Source organism: Clarias gariepinus, chromosome 16 (assembly GCF_024256425.1).
Source record: "Clarias gariepinus isolate MV-2021 ecotype Netherlands chromosome 16, CGAR_prim_01v2, whole genome shotgun sequence".
In the NCBI taxonomy this organism is placed as follows: domain Eukaryota; kingdom Metazoa; phylum Chordata; class Actinopteri; order Siluriformes; family Clariidae; genus Clarias; species Clarias gariepinus.
Window position 1 is genome coordinate 23,500,128 of NC_071115.1, and position 22,389 is coordinate 23,522,516.

The 22,389-nt window shown below is 38.1% G+C and overlaps 1 protein-coding gene across 2 annotated transcripts in view; it reads left to right on the top strand.

The window, feature by feature from the left end:
• Positions 1–22,389, top strand: part of nsfa (N-ethylmaleimide-sensitive factor a) — a 24,924-nt gene extending 2,535 nt beyond the window's left edge. Inside the window, exons 2-21 of one of the 2 annotated variants that reach the window (XM_053515370.1) lie at positions 9,383–9,468; positions 10,336–10,435; positions 11,327–11,366; positions 11,467–11,633; positions 12,367–12,474; positions 12,644–12,719; positions 12,821–12,976; positions 13,091–13,290; positions 13,855–14,020; positions 14,181–14,255; positions 15,293–15,480; positions 15,869–15,964; positions 16,078–16,234; positions 17,716–17,849; positions 18,150–18,216; positions 18,309–18,388; positions 18,483–18,617; positions 18,856–18,969; positions 19,113–19,168; positions 20,881–22,389. In XM_053515370.1, coding sequence (XP_053371345.1) covers positions 9,383–9,468; positions 10,336–10,435; positions 11,327–11,366; positions 11,467–11,633; positions 12,367–12,474; positions 12,644–12,719; positions 12,821–12,976; positions 13,091–13,290; positions 13,855–14,020; positions 14,181–14,255; positions 15,293–15,480; positions 15,869–15,964; positions 16,078–16,234; positions 17,716–17,849; positions 18,150–18,216; positions 18,309–18,388; positions 18,483–18,617; positions 18,856–18,969; positions 19,113–19,168; positions 20,881–20,896 — 2,217 coding nt within the window. In that variant the 3' untranslated portion in view covers positions 20,897–22,389. Of the gene's footprint in view, positions 1–9,382; positions 9,469–10,335; positions 10,436–11,326; positions 11,367–11,466; positions 11,634–12,366; positions 12,475–12,643; positions 12,720–12,820; positions 12,977–13,090; positions 13,291–13,854; positions 14,021–14,180; positions 14,256–15,292; positions 15,481–15,868; positions 15,965–16,077; positions 16,235–17,715; positions 17,850–18,149; positions 18,217–18,308; positions 18,389–18,482; positions 18,618–18,855; positions 18,970–19,112; positions 19,169–19,816; positions 19,877–20,880 lie in introns of those variants that run through there. The other variant, XM_053515369.1, reaches the window with a different exon arrangement.

A 22,389-nucleotide genomic window follows, 5' to 3' on the forward strand; every position in this document is an offset into this window, starting at 1 on the left:
GGTATGACTTTTTTGATTGATACCATTACCTGTGGCCTGTCATATGTGCCATCACTGTAGACGCTCTGCAGTCTGATCCGGGGTTTCAGTAGCCCTGTGTTCATTCTGACGTACCTGCGATAGACGGCCCAGCACAATATTACATTCAGTGAGGACGCTGCCTACTGTTACATCCGGCAAGGAACGCCTATTACACGCTCATAGTATAACAAAAAAGTTGACGATGATGCTGACTACTGTTAACATTCAGTGAAGAAAGCCTGTGACACTCCTATGACAGGATTATTATAAATATAAAAAATATATAATAATAGGTGTGATGTCATGTGTTGAATGAGGTCAGCTGAAAGGTGTGATGTCATTTTCCTTAGTCACAGGTCCAATTTGACATGGGTATAATCTGACATAGAGAACATAATATCACTGAATCTCATAGAATTCAACCGGGATTTAAATCTTTTTGGGATAAACTCGTACATTGTGACAAATAATCATGTGACAAATAATATAAAGTAGCCTAAAATAATTATCGCTTGTGCTCATTATGAGCTCAGAGCTGTATTTGTGGCAGGGTCTGTGCTGGATGTCTGGACAGCTTGTCAATCAAATAAACCTTGCCTCTAGAAAATAGTCGTGTCATGGCATTGGACTTAAGACCACATCTTTTCTTTTTTACAAGGAATATCATGTACTGCTAAAGGAACCTTTGTATAGACATCATCAAGCTTTACGCTTATAAAGTTTCAGTTCTTTAACCTCAGTATTATTGGTAGAATATGTTTTTAAAAAGAGCCAACTTCAAGTAATTGTGTGTGGGTTACAGTCAAAACCCAAACCATTTCTTTTTCACAAACGGCAGGGTTTGTCTCAGCTAATCGATGTGCTGTTTCACATTTCAGCACTTTGTGTTTGTGTGTGTCTGTGAAAGCTAGACCGCGGAAAGCTGCATGCTTGGTTTTAAAAAAATGAAAAATGCTGTGAAACGTGTTCCAACGACAAGATACCACGCAATTACAAAAACGTACAGCTATACAATGACCCCCATATACAAGTATATAAAGTAAAAGTGCACAAATATTAACTATGCAGCTATGACAACACCTGGCCATCACACTCGTATGTGCTTGTTAAATACCTTATTGCAAAACCCTGGGTACTAATACAGAGTTGTTATAATAAGCTCTGCTTTTCTGTAAGGGCTTTCCACTGGATTTTGGAGCTCGCCTGGGGGATTTCCCCATTCAGCCACAAGAGTGATAGTGAGGTCAGGTAACGATGTAAGGTGAGGAAGACTGGGTGAAATCCTTGCTCTGGTTCATACCGGATTTGTTCAGTGGGTTTGAGGCAGAGGCTCTTGTACAGGACACTCAAGTTCTTTCACACCATCACTGGCAAAACATTTATTCACGTTTCTTCACGTATATGAGCACTGTCACACATTCATGTGTCTTAGCTACAGTAATGGTAAATTGTTAAGCTACAGCATATGGAGCCATTCTGTATAATTATGCATGTGGAAAATTTCAGGAAAGGCCCACATATGAGAGTGACGGTCAGGTGTTCACATACTTTTGGCCAACAGAACTTATATTAGTAAATATTTAACATTGATGTGCTCAATCGCTTCTTTGTTTAGACAGTAGACAGTATATGCATTAACTCTTTTATGCACATTTAGCTTTTACTGTTAAAAACAGTCGTACATAATGTTTGCTAGATACGTTAGATTACTAGCCACACGGTGGCTTAGTGGTTTGCACTGTCGCCTCGCACCTCCAGGGTCGGGGTTCAACTCCCATCTCGGGTTCTGAGTGCATGGAGTTTGCATGTACTTGGTGGGGTTTTCTCTAGTTACTCCGGTTTTCTCCTACCTTCCAAAGTCATACAGATTAGGTTAATTGCCGTTCCCAAAATTCCCCGTAGTGTGTAAATGGGCATGTATGGTCCCTGCGATGGATTGGCACCCCGTCCAGTGTAAATTTCCTATATAGGCCCAAAATCTGCTGACATAATCTCTAGGCTTCCCATGACCCTGTACAGGATAAGCGGGATAGTCCCTGAATGGATAAATAAATCATCTTATAAGTTTTATGTGTGTTTTGAATGTCAAATCTTTTAATATTTAACATAAAGAAAATAGTTAAAATACTTGTTTAGCTACAGTATATAAAGACCAAATTCTAAACCCAAACCGAAAAAAACCCTCTAACCCCTAATTTTAAACTTAGAAGCCAAACACTTTACTTTAAAGCTAAAACCTGACATTAAAGCCTGAATCAGATCCGGACCAGATGGCTCAGCCCACACCTCATATCAGGAATGCAATAATTCAGTAATAAAGCATGTTTCCTGCCTGGAAGTAGGTTTAGGTTCACCTTAATTTCTTTAGTCTGTTTGGAGATCTTAACAGTCATCCTTGCCTTCTTGTCTCTTTGGTGTTACCCAGCGGTAGGAATTAAGAAACCCATTAAATACATCGTCCACTTTCTTAATTTCTTAAAATACTTGTCACAGTGTACTCAGTCTTTCCAAATTCCCATTGCTCCTCCCGGGAGAAGCGCAATAGTTTCCATATTTGATGATTACCTGGAGGACGTAATGTTTAATGTCACAGAGACCAAAGGGTTCGTCACCAGGTCAGGTGGATTTCAAAAATTAGCATGTGAACAGGATGATCCACGACATAGCGGCTGCCAAATGGTGAACACCAAGAAGACAGGATAAGACAGGACGATATCGAGCTGTCTAACAGCTAACCGTTCAGATTATGCCCTGCAGACCTGGAAAAGCGAGTCAGGCATGCCTCATGATTCACGTAGTCGATGAAAAGGTCAGTGTCTCCATCTAGCGGACACACCTTGATTTAGTGCTAATTGAATGCAGACAGTGACGTTTCTTACCAAGTAGGGATAACTGCAGGCTGGAGCAATAGGCGTGCCGAAAGGTCGGGGCATGCCGAAGGGTAGAGGGCATGTCAAAAGAAACTGGTGGGCTGGCATTGGCCAATCAGCCTGCCGAAAGGTAGGAGGCGTGTCGAAAGCTTTCTTATTGGAGAAAGAAGCTTCTGCATTGGCCAATCAGCGGTAATCCTATTTATATGTAAGTACCTTTATTTTAGCGTGGAAGATCATGGCGGGTGTAAGGCTTGGTGTGGTTAGATACTGTAATATAAATTATTTTTTTCTTTATTTTCGTCATTTAATTGTTCGTTTAATTGTTGTCGACAGACTCATATTACTGTGAGACGAAACACGGACAGGTTTGCCCTTGAAGTAAGGGTTGGCAGTTTGTATCGGTGTCTGTTTTGCACTAGAGATGTTTTTAGGTCTCGTGAAATGTTTTAGGCCTCGTCATTTTATGAAGAATTCTGTTCCATGAACTGCTACTACAGCATAAACGAATGAAAGAGCAGCTTGAGTGTACAGGTTGGGTGGAGTACACTCCTAAACGGAGCAGCTCCTAAATAAAATGTTTTATTGGCTAAAATTGGGTCTGTTTACTGAATAAGTGCCACTTCAAAGGTTACAAAATTGTGCTCCTCCTCCTCTTTATTGTGGTGTTTTATGAACCATATTTGTCCTCATCAGGCAATGTCAAAGTCAACGTCATTGTCAATTCTGCTACATGTACAGTGCATACATATAGAGAATTGAAATGACGTTTTTCTCAACCCTTGTTACAAATAACACTGAAAAAACTTAAATAAACCTAAAAAAAAAGCTTAAATAACACAAACTTGGAGAACAACAGAGGTAAGATGATTGAGTTACTGTTCTGCAAAAAGGGACAGTTTACAACACAGAAGGCTGATATGGTGAAAAATGGAACAGTGCAATAAGAACAGTGCAAGTGTGCTTATTTTAGTTGATTAAAGTGACATTTTAAAGAGCAATATAAAACAGTATAAAAAGCGGTGAAAAAACTGTATAAACAAGAAGATTCTTAGTTTTTATGCACTTTTAGTAAAACTACGGAAAAACAACTGTCAGTTCAAAACATTCTGAATGACTAATTCTGTAACTTTTTTTTGGTCTTGTTTAACCAATACAAAGTTAATAGTATTCCAAAAATATTAAAATTACATTAAACATTTTATGAACAGCTTGTGGTACTATATTCTTTTAAATAATTGTAATTTGATTTTGATTATGGGTTTAATACAGTTAAGGCTAGAAGGAATACAGCCCGAGCTCTATTGGGCATGCGCACATCAATCTAACCTTTTTTTTTCTCTCACTGTACAACAATAAAACTTTTTGTATTACTAAAAGGATTAGTTTTGGTTGTGAAAAATGATCCAATAGGTATAACAATTAATTTTATTGTTAGTTTCCGGTCGGAGCTATATATCCCTTTTAGCCACGACCATGACTCAAACGCACGAGGATGACGTCAGTAACCCGTGGCAACGCAGTAGAATGTTTAGATTAGAAAGGAATATTTATATTATCGATATTTTTACAGGAAAAGAAGGGAATTTTAATATTGAGGATTATGTTAGGTGCATTACATAAACGCATTAGAAAGAACAATAGTGTTTAATATTAGCCTTTAAACAGGCAACTTGCGCAACCATTCATCAAGACCTTTCGACACGCCCCCTACCTTTCGGCACGCCCATTAATCCGATCTGCAGCTACCCCGTCTCTTTCTTACACTAGACCGCTGTGTAATTAGTGATAGGAAGTTTCAAGAATCATTTTATTGACTCGGTTCTTTAAACTTTTTTGTCATTTAGTTCATTTTGTTAAATAAAATGTTACATTTTTAATAAACAGACCCCCAGCACGGCTACATACACAAATTTTGGCTAAAGTTCCAGTAATGAAAATATTACAATGCAGCTAAGAGCATATTATGATAAACTGAATGAGCAGCTCACCTTTCATATCTTTTGTCATGTGACTCCCATAGGATCTATACAGCGCATTAAACAGGAAACAAAATTTAACGGCTCTTTTCATGAGTCTCATCCAGTTCAAGTCGTTCATTCGTTTGAATCTAGTGCATTACATATTTTGACTGTAATAAGAGATCACGTCACGTCTTTTGCTTGCTCATTTTTGCGATTTTAAATACGTCGTATGAATGAGGCAGCATGTGCACCTCAGATCAGGTGGATGGAACCAACCGATCAGCTTCACTCTTTCTGTCCTCCTGGATCAGAGATTAGCTGGCTAATAGTGCAGTTTATTTTGCACGTATTTTGAAACTTTGACGCTTGAATGCTTGTTGCTTTAAAGTTAGAGTTGCTATGGTTAAAGCTGTTAATGTTCTGCGACATGTTTGTGCAACATGGAAGTCTTGCTTCCTTAAAAATTTCAAGTTGATAACTTTAGGCATTATTAGGCGTTATACTGTCTCGCTTCAAACAACAATAATTTAAATTGCTAATTATTTCTTTGAGTATTGATACTAAAATTGGTGTAAGCCTCTAGAAACATATGACCTATAAAGATTGTTCCTTAAATTGGTCATTAGTAAAAGCTTAAAAAGCAAAAAATCTGTAGTGTCTGTAACCATGTCAAATTCACGTTGCAATCTCTTAACAATTTTGCATTTTAGAATAATACATTTTTTTCAGGTTAATGCCTTTCTTATGTGACATCTTAATTGGCCAAGTTTCATCTGAATTACAATTAAAATATTTGAATTCAAAAAAGGACGCTACATAAAAGGGCGTGAAATCGTATTTAGCAAATGTGCTTCTTTTTTCATCTGATAAAAAAATTAAAGTGTATGCAAATGTACATAAAACGACGAATGGATCGGGAAATAAAAAGACACTTTAGCACCAATACCATGTTTGTTTGATTGGATAATATATACTTTTACCTCTAGACTTCAATGTATTTTGTTACAGACTGCCTTAAATATGAATGTACGTTGCCTGTAAGTTCCAAGCAAGCTATGTGCGTATAACCAATCGGGCCAGACCTTTGACCATGCGGGCCTTTTAAATATTAAGTTTGATTAAGAACCCCTGTTTTAGACTGTAAACTGCATCTCTTTGCGTTGTTTTAGTCTGCCTTGTTTTTTTTTCTAAATTCATAGTTAAGCTTCAGAGCAAATGATGTTAAAAGAGTCACTTTTATTTAGTGAACTCATACCTCTCATCCCACATAATAAATAATTTCCTGTATTTGCCCGCATTGTCTTTTCAGTCAGATTTGCAGTTTCATCACTATGTTAAAAGCCGCAAGATAATCTTTTAGATCTTTATTTCATAGGTTTATTGAATCTGTATCATGGTGACATTTATATACTTGTAAATGTGTACAAAATGTTTACTGAAACACATAACTCTTTTACTCTGGTGTGCTTTTGTTGGAAAAAGAGAGCGAGAGACAGAGAGAGAGAGGACGGGTGGTGGGAGTGATAGAATGGGAGTGATGGGATGTTGTATAGGATGATGGGACAGAGAGTGGGTCTGATCATGTGAAATGTGGAGCTAATAATATGCAGCATAGAGATGATCTGATGTGCTGTTGTATGGTGCTGAGGATTGTAGGGGGTAGCATAGGTGAAAAAGGTGTGGTAGAATATGGAGGTGGAGAAGATTGGGTAATGACAGGGTAAATAATATCACATGACCAATGGATCAAATTGATCTTGAACTCAACCCTTGTTGGCCAGCAAACGCTTATTAGTCTGCACATACAGTACCTGCCTGAGATTTAATGGAGACCTTGGCTGGTTGCCAGTACTGCAGCAATTCCCACTTCTGGGGTTTCTGGTGGTTCTGCTGTAATGACTTGCCTGTCCCTTAGCTCACAAATGTTTCCATCCATTTAAATGTCACTTGATCAATTAGTGCTTATCTGCGCATGTAAGTGCTGTTACTAAGGCCTTAGAGGGTGGAGGATCTTGAAAAAGGAAAAGCAGAGTTTACCACAGGCCACACGTTACTATGCAGATCCATTTGGTTGGATCTTCTGCTCAATCTGCGTAAGTAACCATTATTTCTGTTATATTCTTATTTCTGCATTCATGGTAGACTACCTTACTGAGTGATTCCTACATGGCTGAAACACTGCTTTGGGATATCTTGTTTACTAATTAGTCAGTCGCTGATTAAAATATATATATACAATCTTCACAACAGGCCCAGCAGGACGTTTGCCTTTATTAAAATACACACAACAACCTGTACCACCCAAATTAATACAGCGTTTAGAATTGTTTATTAAAAATGTTTTTTAATTTCATTAAATCAATCATTTTTGTTTGCACAGTGTCTTTGGTTTGCACTTTGGTTGCCTCACACCTCCAGGGAAAGTTTACATGTTCTCCCATTACTTGGTGGGTTTCTTCTGGGTACTCTAGTTTCCTCCAACAGTCCAAGGTCAGGCCATGGAAGCTGATTGGTGTTTCCAAATTGCCCGTAGTGTACGAGTGGGTGTGTAAGTGTGTGTGCTAATGCCATGCAATGGGTTGGCACCAGATACACTGTCTACCCCACCGTGTCCCTTAGGTACTGATTTTCTTGAGTCTTACAAGCTTTGCACACCTTTCTCTCAGTCGTCCAGGGAGTCAGCAAGATAAGATGGGAAGCATCCATGAACTGAAATTTACAGGTCTTTCCACAGATTCTTTATCGTTTACATGTCTGAGCTTTGGCTTGTCCACTCATGGACATTAAGGGACTCGTCCAAAAGATACATTAGCATAGTTGCATTCATCCTTTCCTCAATTCTGACCAGTAGCCCTGCCCCTGCCACTCAGAAGCACCCACAGAGCTACTGCCACCACCATGCTTCAAGGAAAGGATGGTAGACACCCGTCTGATGAGCAGAACCAGGCATTTGCCAAATGTGGCATTTTTAAGCTCCGCCCAAAGAGTTAAAATGTTGTCTTATCAGTCCAGATGATTTTTTTTTTCTTATGCTGGCAAAGTCCCTCAATTGTCTTTTACTCAGCGGTAGTTTCTGTCTAACCACTCTACCATGATAACCTTTTGGATAGCATGGTCACCTGTCTCTACAAAAGACTTCTGAAGGTCTGTTAGAGTGGTCTTAGGATTCCAGTCAAGGTCTAGAGACATCTCAAGATAATCAAAGTCAACAGATTTTCATTAGAAATTGAGTCAGAAATGTTTTCCAGAATGAAGCAGCAATCTAGTGCAGCTGCTGGTCAAAATGGAGTCCTTTAAGCAACTTTAAATAATGATGTCTTGAAACAGCACATGGTCTGCATGGGTCACATAGATTATTGGCTTTATTTATGAATTTATGAATATTTTGTATGAAATATACATATGGCTAGAGTGTATAAAAAATATAAAAAATAATTTGTATAGAAATTATTAATAGTTTTTATTTGTAGCTCAAGTAGGCAGTATTTCGGTCTCAGTGAAGGGAACGTCCCTGGAAAACCTCCACCATTCGGAACACTCCGTAAAGTCACCAGTTTTGACGTCACTTCCTCCATATTATTGATAATAATAAATTTAATTTAATTTACTTTCATTTTAAAGTTTTAATTATTGTGTCATATTAATATGATGTTGTCATCGATAATAATGCTAATAAATATATGAAGCTCCATTTTTTTTTTTTTTGGGGGTGATTGCTGACTGCACGCTCCAGTACATATGATTAAAGGATGACGGCAGAGAGCATTTTTGGTTTGCTGCAGGTGGATAATTTAAGTTTGGCTTTTTAAAATGTATTTTATAAATACGAGGAGGACTTAAATAGACATTGAGTATTTTATTTAAAAGTAACCTTCAACCCAGCGTTTTTTTTCGAAGTGATAAAATTTTTTGCCTGCATACATGCAAATGATTTCGTTTTCTCTGTAGCAGTTCATTGATTTTATAAATGCAACACACTATTTTTTAAAACATAGCATAAAACAATATATGCAGTGTTATCTTCATTTTAGATGTGAAAAGGGTTTTGTGGCTCCCAGTGTTTTGTTTTGTTTTTTGTGGGAAAGGGTGCAAATGGCTCTGGTGCAAAATGTTCCTCTGGTCCTAAAGCAGAAAATCTGACTGTGTTCCCTTGGCAGAAGGGATGATTTACACATTTTCTCTTGTCAATTACAATGACATTAGCTAATTGTGAAGGCGGTAGAGGATGGCTTTTTCCACTGAGTCTGTTACACTGCATGAGTTGCAAGCTGGCTATAAGTTTGATGTGTTAGCTGGCTGGTGAGTGTCCAAACTGAAGACAGAAAGGGAGAAAAAAAGCACATGTCCTTGATTATGTTACATTTCTAGCTTACATACGCAGCAACAAAATGGTGCAGTGTGCTACGCAGCAAAAAAAATTACAAGGTGTGGTTTGGAACAAAGCATCTCTTTTGAGGTAGATGAGTGAATCCATTTTTACCCGTCGAATTGAACATCACTCACTCTCTTTCTTTGTACTTCTCTCAGACAATGCAAGCGGCGCGATGCCCTACTGATGAGCTGTCTTTAACAAACTGCGCAGTGGTGAGTGAGAAGGACCTGCAGTCTGGACAGTGAGTATTACAGTAATACAACATACCATACTGTATCTGTTAAACAGCAAACAGACGCCATATTTGGAAGGAAGAATGCATTTAAAGTACCAAACCTTGCAGACTTTTAAAACAATTATCGTTCTGAATTTGTATGATTCTAAGGATCTTTAAAAGTGTTTAGCAAATGTAAAGTATTCAAAGCATTTACCTCATTGCCAAACGATTGAAAGATCCGCTGTTATTTAAAGTCAATCAGCACCCTTTTTTTCCCCCTGATTTTTTTTCCTAATTTAGTCGTGTCCAATTCCTCCCCGTCACTAGGGGGCTCCCACATTAAGATCCTACTACCGGAGGGCCGAAGACTATCACGTGTTTCCTCCGAACCACGGCAACTAAAAGCCAACTGCATCTTTTTTCGAACTGTTCGCTCACACAATGTTGGGTGCGGCGTAACACACTCGGAGGACAGCGCTATCTGCTTCTTTCGCTTGCGTGAGTTCACAGACGCCCCTGATCAGCTGTAGAGCCGTGATTAAAGCACTATTTTAGCACTAAAAACCTTTTCATCCCTCCCCTCTGAGAGAGCTCGGCTAATCAGCTCTCTCTAGACCTCCAGCTGCAAGAGGTTACAGCATCACCCGGGAATCAAACCAGCGATCTCCGGTGATAGGGTGAACACTTTACCACTGCGCCACTTGGAGGCCTCAATCAGCACCTTTTATACCAATAAGATCTGAGAATTCACCAGCATGATGCCAATGTCTCGTTTCCAGCGTTCCCAGGATAGTCTCCGGATTCTCAGTGACCTTGATTATGAGGCGTTCCTTAAAAGAGAATAAATGAATGACTTGGTGATTGTGTAATTCTTCTCTTTCCCATCTGCAGGCATGTAAGTGTTAAAACCACTCCAAACCACAAGTTTGTGTTCACGGTGAAGTCTCATAACACAGTAACACCTGGGACTATAGCATTCAGCTTACCTCAGGTACACACAGGCAAACACATATCATTTTTACAAACTCTTTGATTCTTACTCACGTTCTTCTCTTAGCACGGTCAGTTTATTAGATTTATATACAGTAATACAGGTCGTGTTTGGCGTTTTTGTGCCTGCTGTCAAATTCTGTCTATACACTTAATGACAGCAAGCTCATCTATGTTGTACAAAGAGTTAAGTTTAGCATGTATAGTGAGGATTTAAATTGAAATGAATCATACTGGTTTTTAATTTAGTGTTATTTAGAACGTACATAAAAATTACACATGCATGGCGAATTTTTTCAGTTGGTCGGTAACTTTTCTCAGATATTGACTTACTACAAGGGGTGTTCAAGTCAAACCAGGACTTTTGATTGTGCAGAAGTCCAGTACACATTTATGACAGTTCAATTCAATTCAATTTTATTTGTATAGCGCTTTTAGCAATTTCATTGCCGCAAAGCAGCTTTAGACAGTAAAAACTTAACCTTTCTTTCTACATATAATCCCCTGCTATACTAATGCACTTATCCCATCGTTTCACTAGTGCTCGGATACCATCAATGTAGAAAGTTTTCTGGAGCCATAATCAGACTTCCTGCTTAATGTCTAAAACACTGGCCTCCCAGGAACTCCTTTAATGGCCCAAACGTGTGGAAATGGCTTGGAGTGAGATCAGGACTGTACAGGGGATGTGGCAATAACTCCCAGTCGAGTTCCAGTAATGTGCAAGTGGTGTTGGTGAATGATTTCATTTAAGAGAAATTGCATCACAAATGATGGTTTGACTTGAACACTCCTCGTATGAAGTTTGTCAGCGAATCTGCATGCAGCTCTCCCTGTAATCTGTTTATATAAAAGCTCATGGCAGTTACACCGTGCTTTATCTCTCCGACAGAGGAAATGGGCTGGACTCTCTATCGGACAGGAAGTGGAAGGTACGAATTATAGGATTTCTAATATTTTGCCATAATTCATTCAAAGATTTTCCGTTTATAGTGCCTTACATTTGTTATGGTATTTCTCTTCTGTTTTCAGTTCAAAACTATAATTTTGACAAATCAAAGCAGTGTATCGGCGCGATGATGATCGAGATCGACTTTTTGCAAAAGAAAAACACTGACTCATCTCCATATGATTCAGACAAAATGGCGAGTGAATTCATTCAGCAGTTCAATAACCAGGCCTTCACTGTGGGACAGCAGGTACAAAACCTTTTATATGATCATGCAATCTCTTATTTTCTTTTAAGCTCATATATGAATGTTGTCATAGTCAAACGTTGCAGAAAAAAAAGAAATAAAAAAAGGAAACATTTTGCAGCGAAGAGAGAATGCATCATGAAAACTCTTATTACATACAGTATACACACACGCAAGAACTCAGTTAGTATAAGACCACAAGTCTAATGAGAAGAACATGTAAAGCGTAATCAGAAGAGGCCTTTAGGCTCAAATCAATCTAGCAACAGTTATCACGGGAGTGTTTAGTGCAGAGCTGGAAATGAACCAGGAGTTATTTCTGTTTGTAGTTTTAATGCATGTCCTGTAACGCATTTAAAAAAAAAATAAGCTGAGTGAAATCTTTATTATTATTTATTTCCATGAGAATGTTAAAAGTGCCTTAAGTAACAAAATATTGACTACATTAATAATAATAACAAATCAGAAACGTAATAATTAAGCATTAATAAACCTTAAATTGTACCAAAGACGGGGATCTTTTGTGGTAATTATTGTACATTTTTTGGCAGCACAGACACAAGATTTAATATATCACAAAAGATACAAAATAAGCATAAATATAATTTTAAAAGACAAATATAGTATAGATATCTTTTACCAATTATTCTTATTACAATTACTTAAGCACAGTATTAGAAATGCTGATGTGTGTGTGTGTGTGTGTGTGTGTGTGTGTGTGTGTGTGTGTTTATAGTTGGTATTTAGTTTCTGCGATAAACTGTTCGGCCTGGTGGTGAAGGACATCGAGGCAATGGATGCGAGCATACTAAAGGGAGAGACAGCGAGCGGAAAAAAACAAAAGGTCTATTTGTCTGCTTGTTTATTTATGCTGTTTATATATTTTTTTAACGGTAGATTAAAACCATCAACTTTACATTGTTTACTTTTATTAAACTTAGCAACAATTTACTCGTTTCAACACAGCACGATTAATTGCCAGATTTTCTTCTGTTATTTTTCTGTGTGTACAGATTGAGATTGGGCTGTTGGTGGGAAACAGTCAGGTTATCTTTGAGAAAGCAGAGAATTCTTCAATTACACTTGTTGGTAAGCGCTGCTTTATAAAAAGATTTATGAAGAGTTTAAAACATGCACTTAAACATCAAACGCTGAAATATTCCCAATTTCAACATTTTATTATAAATCAGGAAAAGCCAAAACCAAAGAGGCACGTCAGACGATTATTAATCCAGACTGGAACTTTGAGCGCATGGGCATCGGCGGCCTGGATAAAGAGTTCTCAGACATCTTTAGGAGAGCATTCGCCTCACGCGTCTTTCCTCCTGACATAGTGGAACAAATGGGTATGGTCTGTCTCATTTCATTCAAGCTTTACTCATACAGATACATGATACAGCTCGTGGCAGGTTTCCCTCTTGTTGTTTATGTCTGTAATAGCCAGTGTGCTCTCTCTGCAGGATGTAAGCACGTAAAAGGCATTCTCCTCTTTGGTCCTCCTGGTTGCGGTAAAACCCTGATGGCAAGGCAGATTGGGAAGATGCTAAACGCACGTGAGCCGAAAATCGTAAATGGACCAGAGATTCTCAACAAGTACGTCGGAGAGTCTGAGGCCAACATCAGGAAACTGTTTGCTGACGCTGAGGAGGAGCAGAAAAGGGTAATAAACAAATAAAGATACAACCCTGTACAGAGATTGTGCGATCGTGAGTTCGATTACCAGGTAATGCTGAAACCTTTCGCAGCCCTGAGGGAGCTGATTGGCCGAGCTCTCTTAGATGGGAGGGATGGAAGGTACTTAGTGCTCTCACATTAACCACGACTCTACAGCCAATCAGGGGCGTCTTTGAGCTCACGCAAGTGGAAGGAGCAGATAGCGCTGTCCTCCGAGTGTGTTACGCCGCCCCCAACGGTGCGTGAGCGAGCAGTTCAAAAAGATGCGATCAGCTGGCGTCACGTGGTTCAGAGGAAACGCGTGAAAGTCTTTGGCCATCCCGACTGTGTGGTAGTAGTAGCCTTAATGTTGGAGCCCCCTAGTGACGGGGAGGAATTGGACACGACTAAATTAGGGAGAAAATCGAGGGGGAAAAAAAGTTAAAATCACCACTGTAAGTATTCTTATTAGATTTGTCATTTGGGGACATTTGAGTTTTTAATTCCTTGTTTTTAACAAATTTCTTTCTCTCTATGTTTCTGTGTTTGTGTATGTGTATGTGTGTGGTAGTTGGGTGCTAACAGCGGGCTGCACATTATAATTTTTGATGAGTTGGATGCCATCTGTAAGCAGCGTGGTACAGCAGCAAGCAGCACCGGCGTCCATGACACCGTGGTCAATCAGTTGCTGTCCAAAATCGATGGTGTGGAGCAACTTAACAATATCCTCGTTATTGGTACACAAACAGACACACGAACTAACACAACAGTTTGTGAAGTCTATCTGGCTGTCTATGCTTGAGTGTATGTTACTGTGCACATGAGTAATGTCTCTATACTCCATATTTATCTGATTATATTGCACACTTCTCATTTTCACCTGTTGGTATTGTACAGGAATGACTAACAGACCTGATCTAATAGACGATGCTCTGATGAGACCTGGCAGGTTTGAAGTAAAAATGGAGATCGGTAAGGTTTTAATAAGATCCATATTATACTTCCCACTTTAATTATCGAATAGAACAACTGAATCACAGCAATTCCTTTCTATGAGGAAGCAGCAGTTATGTAGGACAGAGACATTTCAGATCAGTAGCCGGTCACATTAGGATCTTAACTTCGGTGGTCTTGACAGATAAACAATACATAGGAGAAAAATGTAGGCCAAGCTGAGATCTAATGATCATGATGATGATGATAAAAATTTTAAACAAGAAGGTAGAGCTGGTACAAAGGTCAATCCTATTTCTGCAGAATCTTTTTAATTCCCTGGATAAAAAACGATAACGATAAGAAAGTCTGAAAAAGTTGAAAATTCTGTGTCAAAAAGACTTTGCATTATGTTTTAAATTATGCAGGGTATAATTACAGGGAAAATTTACTGGGTCAATTCATGCTTCGATTTTCAAAGCAATTGGTGTTCGAGTCAAACCGGCATTTGTGTTAACATTTCTCATGAATGAAGACATAAAATTAAAAGTCATCCTGGTAAACATTTATCGAGAGAAATGCCTGATCCTTGAAAAACGAAGGGTTGCGTTGTCGCTAACTTGTGGAAGAGACGCATCCAAAACCATTTGCACATCACAGGACCTCAACCCACCCTCTGCGGGTTCCTGACCTCACTCCAAGACATTTTTATAAGTTTGGGCCATTTAAGGAGTTCCTGGGAGGCTAGCGTTTCAGGTATGAAACAGGCAGTCATGGTTCTGGAGTAAAGTTCATTGATGGTTTTGAAGCACTAGTGAAATTCTCAGATAAGTGCATTAGTGTAGCAGGACATTATATAGAGAAATAAAGTACATGTTTACTCTCTTAACTATGGTCTTTTATTCTGCACAAGCAAAAATCTCGATTTGACTCGAACGTCCTACGTAGTTTTTTGAATGGGAATAAAGTCCAAATTCTACTTACATACCTTTGATTTGTTTATATTAAGATATTATTTATGAACCACTCCTCCATACCTCCATTGTACACTCACCTTCGTTCTTACCTTCCTGTAGGTTTGCCTGATGAGAAGGGTCGTGTCCAGATCTTGAGCATTCACACGGCTAAAATGCGAGAGTTTAACCTGTTATCGCTGGATGTGGACCTGAAGGAGCTGGCAGTTGAAACGAAGAACTACAGCGGTGCTGAACTGGAGGGATTAGTGAGAGCTGCACAATCGACCGCCATGAACCGACACATCAAGGTTAATAACACAGGATGCAGTAACACAATAATATGTAGGAAAGCAAAAACAAGGAAAGATAGGACAGCTAAACTGGAGGGATTAGTTACAGCTGGACCATACAAGTCCCAGGGTAAAAATGATTATGTGTTTAAATGAATGATTAAATTTAAATTGCACCCATATCTGTGCATGGTTGTATTTGGGAATTTGGGGAAAATTTGTCTGCTTATGGTAGGGTCATATTTGGGCCACAACATTGTATATTGCCATAACCAGTTCCTTTAATATTTTCCCGGCAGTTTTTTTCAATACCCATTTATCTTTTCACAGATCAAAGTGTTCTGTCTTTCTCCATGTTGCACTGTATGAAAAATCTCTAATGAATGTGTGTGTATGTGTGTGTTAGGCCACAGCCACAGTGGAGGTAGACCTGGAGAAAGCTGAGAAGCTGCAGGTCTGCAGAGCGGATTTTATGGGGTCATTAAACAACGACATCAAACCTGTAAGTAGGGTGCAGTGTTATGGTTCCATCTCCTATTCTCTTTTACTCACTGAACCAAAAGGCTCGGCGGTGCGTTTTTGCTGTGTTGCAACGGTCGATTTTGTCTGTTTCAGGCGTTTGGTACGAATCAGGAGGATTACGCAAGCTACATTATGAACGGCATTATTAAATGGGGTGATCCAGTGAGTCATGTGCTGGATGACGGAGAGCTGCTTGTTCAGCAAACCAAGAACAGCGACAGAACTCCGCTGGTGGCTGTGCTGCTTGAAGGTCAGAATGAATTATAAATATATAAATATTAAGATATATTAAGATAATACTGTATAAGTATTAAAACAAGACAGTCACATTAGCCACGATTTACTCTTTGCTAAAGCAAAGCAAAGGTGCTCGGTGGTTAAAGGTCCCATATGGCTTGTTTGAGCCCATGATAAAACTATAAAAATGTGTTTCTGGCCATATTAATGTTTAAAAATCACCAACCAGGGAGGGAGGGCTAAATGTTATCACGTGTTTCCTCGGAGTCATGTGATGCCAGCCAGCCATATCTTTTCAAACTGCTCACATGCCATCCACTCTTTCCGCTTGCATGAGCTCACAGACGCAGGCGATTGACTAGCATCCCAATCGATATGAGAGCGCTGGAGGGCCACCCACCTAAATTTTGAGTTTTAAACTGTGTTTTAAAAAGCACTTACCCCCCTTTTCTTTAACGCTGTATAATGGCTGACTGTGAACTCTAACTTCAGCCTTCTAGATTATGCAAAAAACATCATTTCACTCTACTATAATTAAAGGGGACCTATTTTGCAAAATGTACTTTTTAAGTCATTTTTAGACATTTAGATGGGTCTCCACTGTGCATGTATTTCCTAAAAAAACATTAAAAAAAAAAAATTACTGCTTTTTGTCCTTTTCACATTTTTACATTTTGCATCAGCGGCTCAAACAGGCCTTTTAGAATTTCTTTAAATGCTATAATAAAGACTTTAGCTTTCTTTCATTTAGATTTATTGAAGGTATCGACTACCTTGAAACACATGAATAATGTTCTTAATAATACATTAATACATTTGTGATTATTTTGGTAATAATTTGTTGGTTGGTGCTGTATTTCTATTATTAATTAGACATTAGTTGTTCAACACTTTGCTAGAACAGTTACAACAGTTTAAATGAAATGGTCAGGGGTGACTTTTTCATGCAAAAAAGAGCTTCTGTTCTCACCCACCATTTTGTGACACCATCAGTAACATCATGGAACGTCATATTAATGAAAAATCCAATGTAAAAGAAGTAGAGATATTGGCGCTAACACTGGACTCCATGTCCCAGAGTGCAGTGCAGAGTACGCCAAGGTTAATGGCGGTATTAACTTGAAAGTTGGAGCCTGAATCTCTGTAGTCCCATCTGTCAGATGGCATTGTGAGTTATATAGCAAACATAGGATGATGTTTTCACCTTGAATAAAAAAACTTTATGCCAAAGTTTTAATGGACTGTTTCTACTTCTGAGGCCATGTGTCCAGACCAACATGCTGAGACTGACCTTATTCTTGTTCATGTACTATGATGAGAGCTGGTCAAAAAAATATATAATTAAAAAAAATAATAAATAAATAAAGTTTGCTTTAAAGATATACACATAAACATTTTATTAAGTCAGTTTTATGCCCTGTACAGATTCAGTATTAGCCTAAATATTTTGCCTAAAAGAAATTTTGTCAATCTGTTATGTCTGTTTATTTACAGGTCCTCCACACAGCGGGAAAACGGCGTTAGCCGCTAAAATCGCTGAAGATTCGCAATTTCCTTTCATTAAGATTTGCAGTCCTGATAAAATGATCGGCCACTCCGAGATTTCAAAATGTCAAGCCATTAAAAAGGTCTGTTATCATATACATGGAGAATATCCATCAATCATTTTAGGTACGGTTCTTATACAAGGAACTGAAAGTGATTCAGTGACAACAATGATTAAAATAATTGAAAAGACACATTTAATTTTTATTTTAAATGGAGTGAAAGTGAAAACATATGAGTAAAAGTTAAATAAAAAGAAAGAAAGGTGAAACAAAAAGGTAGGTGTATAGAATACAGAATGAAAGTGTAAAAGTTATAGATCGAAAATAATATTTTGTTTAGTTTAACCTATGAAAACTTTTACAACACTGATTTTTGCACAGATTTTTGATGATGCTTATAAGTCCCAGCTCAGCTGTGTGGTAGTGGACGACATCGAGCGCCTGCTGGGTGAGTCTAATATACACAATGTGTGCATAAGTGTACTGGTTTAAAAATAACCAGATCACGACATTACTCATTTTCTGCACAACGATCCACAGATTACGTTCCCATCGGCCCAAGATTTTCAAACCTCGTCCTCCAGGCACTGCTGGTTTTACTGAAGAAAGCACCTCCTCAAGTGTGTATCACACTGCCCTTTAACATTTTGTGAGTGTGTACATGTATACAGGACGTGTGTAATGTGTGTATGTGTTTGTGAACAATGCGTGCAGGGCCGTAAGCTGCTCATCATCGGCACCACTAGCCGTAAAGACGTCTTGCAGGAGATGGAGATGCTCAACGCTTTCAGCACCACCATCCACGTCCCCAACATTGGCAGCGGAGATCACCTGGTGGAGGCGCTAGAGGTCTTTCACTAATCATAGCCAACTTCTATACTTACTGCGTATACTTAAATAAGATGCATATAATACAGTATATTGTACCTTTTAAAAAGTGAATTATAGTCCATTCATCGACCTTAACTGACTTTAAGGTACACTATATCCACATTTCCATTTCCAGAGCAAAAGAGTGGGATAAAAAAAATTTAGTGTCCTCGGAAAGGTAGTAAAACCACTCTGTGTATGTGTTATGTGTATGTAGTTGTTGGGCAGTTTTACGGATGCAGAAAGAGCAACTATCGCCCAGAAGGTGAAGGGGAAGCGAGTGCGGATTGGAATTAAGAAGCTCCTTATGCTCATCGAGATGTCACTGCAGGTAAAATTAGCTCACTGAGCAGTCTTTAATAAGCTTGAATTAAAAACCTGTTAATACCAGACAAGCGAACATTAAGTACTGAGACTGTCTTGAGTTTAACCTGCAGTGTATTACTAACATTCTCTATATGTGTTTATCTGCAGATGGATCAGGAATATCGTGTCAGCAAATTCCTCTCCCTGCTGCGGGATGAGGGAGCGTAAGTAACATTTCTATGTATATATATTAATGATATAATATTTATTAAATATAATAAATAAGCTAATGCTGTACCTTACAAGCTGAAAAAAAAGGTTGATACTATGACATGCTCTTATAGCACACTCATACATATACGTAGGGGCTGGTCATCGGCTGTACTACTTCCGAACGCGGTGTTGTACGACCCATGTAGTCATAATGCTTTTAATTTAACAGCTCAGGCTGTACATTGCTACTGCAGGGGGACTGCAGAACAGGAACATCATGTTGTGGAGGAATTTGTTTTCTTTTTCTCTGTGACCCATCACTATTTTCTTTTTCATTTTTAATACGACAAGAAACACACACTGTATCTTTTAATTTTAATCAGCACCACAAATGATGCTAGTGAAGACAAAATTCTGGTATTTTTATGTAGATTTTTCAGACCCAGAAATTAGGTCCACCCCAGACACCCCCCAACACAATAGTTTTAACAGTGATGGCTAGAAGGTTGAAAGGCTTGTCACAGGTGTTTTCATTGTGATTTACCTTGTACATTTTTATATAAATACATGTATATATACAATATATTATATAAAAAAAAAAAATACAAACCACTCCTTTAATGTTGTTGGTTTGTTTTTGTAAATGTCACAATCATCAGGCTGGATGAGAGCAATCACATCCGAATTTGAAATTAACATCTCCATGCCTACTGGTAAGATGACTAATCACAAAAAAGCTGTGCTTTTAGAATAGATATACTAGAAATAGTATTAATATGTAGTAATTAGTTTATCTTTTTTTTTTTCTTCTTTTTTTTTAATGTGCGATAAAGTTTGCTACAGCTATCCTTTATAACATATACACTGCCTGGCAAAACAAGCTTTTAAAATTTAAGTCCTGGAATTTGCCCATGCCATCCATGAAGATAAAAGTAAGTAGATGTGATACCCTGTTCATTCAGTACATTCAGGTCGTCCTCTGACTTAATTTTATTGCCACATAATTTTGGTGAGTTTAGAACTGACCAACTAAAGCAACCCCAGGTCATAACACTGCCTCCAGAGGACTGTACAGTAGACACTATGTATGATCAGTGACCTGATGCATCTATCACTCTGATATAAGGTCAATCTGGACCCATCATACTACATGACATATTTTTATGACCATATGAATATCCTCTTACTTTTGGATGGCTATACTTTTACTATTAAACATAGCCATGATTTTTATTGTGGTTTTTTTTTAAGATGATCTCCATTCTTGATTTAAAAAATTTTTTTCTGACCACTTTCCTTCAAAAAATGAAAAATGATGATTCAGCACTATCCTTACAGGTTTTCATAATGCATTAAATAGTTCTTAACCCAATTTTAATCATTTAAAATCTACTTTGCTTGATGCAGACCAATAATTTGACCTTTATGAAATGGTGAATTTTTGTTTGTGAACCAGGCAGTGTATAAACGGTTCATTCCTCACCTGCTATTTTTCTCTTCCAATGTTTAATCCTTTCTGCCGCAGCAGATATTTGACCATAAAACCCTGTCACTGTCTTCTTTCATGAGTGTTAAGCAAACATCTCCTTAAAGAACCCCTCACCACTTAAATATCTGTCCTACAAGGGATTCATAGAGAAACAATACCTGCTTGTGGAAGTGGAAACTGCAGAAATGGGGTTACAGAGGATGATGATGATGATTTTTCTTTCTTTCACTTCAGAGATCACAGCTTCTAAGAGTAACAAGTGGAGCTCCATCCCGCATCATTCTGTACCCCTCATCGTAACCCCCCGCACATATACACACACACATACACCACAGTGTGTGTAGTGTCTTGTACTTTGTGAGCTACTGTTCTAGCTATTTAATGAATAAAAGATTTAAAAATGTACAAACTTATCACTAAAATACATATTATTCTGTTTTGTGCGTGCGAACGCATCATATATAGCTTTTACATCATGCAGGTGTGTGAGTAAAATTTTAAGTGCATAGTACTGACAATGTACTGTTATATTTATGACTTTGAGTGGTGTGTAAGTTGTGGTGTACAGTTACACTATGATGTGTGTATGGAGGTATGTGTGTGTGTGTGTTAGAGCTTTAAACATATCTAAAATATCAAACTGATACATTCTGTCTGACCTGACCTGACCTGGGCCACCACACCAGAGACTAAGTCAGTTTTAAAATCAAATGCTAGTTCTAAGGAACACCCCTTAATTAGCATTGCTAATTAGCAGAATTTTTCTGAATCTTTAACCACTTATTTCTTTGTTTACTCACACAAAGTGTTTAATATACATCTGCTTTAAACTATTATCACAGGTTTACACAATCATAGATGTCTGCTTGCACTTTTATGATCTGTTTACAGAAAGAATCTTGTGCTTTAGCTAGCCAGTTTAGGAATCAATAGGTTAGCTAGCAAGCTGATTGTGCTCAGCAAAATTTAGCTGGCGGTGTTAGTGCACTAGATTTGGCTGTTTTATGTGACAAAGATAACTCTAAGGTGTCCAAACCATCATATAAATGATTAACTGTGTAAACAATATTCATGTGCAGCACTAGAGAACATTTCTAGTTAGGCTAGACTGCTAACTCTGAGTAGCTCTTTTAAACAGCTTTGTTAACCCTCATCTGCTCGTGCAATACAAATAACAGTACCACAGTTTACATTTACAATTTACAAATGCATGATTTAAACTTCAATATGCTCTATAAACTTTATTATGGAGCAATCTATGGACAGTAAGGGGTAAAAATGCAGGTCAGCATCTGTTTAATCTGTGTTTGTGTGTGTGCGTGTGCATGTGTTCAGGTGGTTGAATGGAAAATGTAATATGAACCTTTCTAGTATTTGACAAACAAACTGTTTAAACAGCCAGCTCAAACTCGTGTGTGTGTGTGTGTGTGTGTGTGGGTGGGTGGGTGTGGAAGCCAGAATTTATCACCCCAGCATTTAACAAGTGTATAAAATAACCAATCTTGTCCTGCTCTATGTCTCTCAGTCATTAATTCCTATTTGTGTGTGTGTGTGCGCGTGTGTGAATGAGATATTATGTTGTTTGGTGTGCATTAATATTGGTTATTGGTAACTGTCAATGATGGGTAATTTATTTGACTTGTGTAATGATCTGTGATTAGTGCTTGATGTTCACAGATTTAATGTCATGAATATTAAAGATGTTGTGAATATTATTGATGTATTCCAATAAACACGCACAGA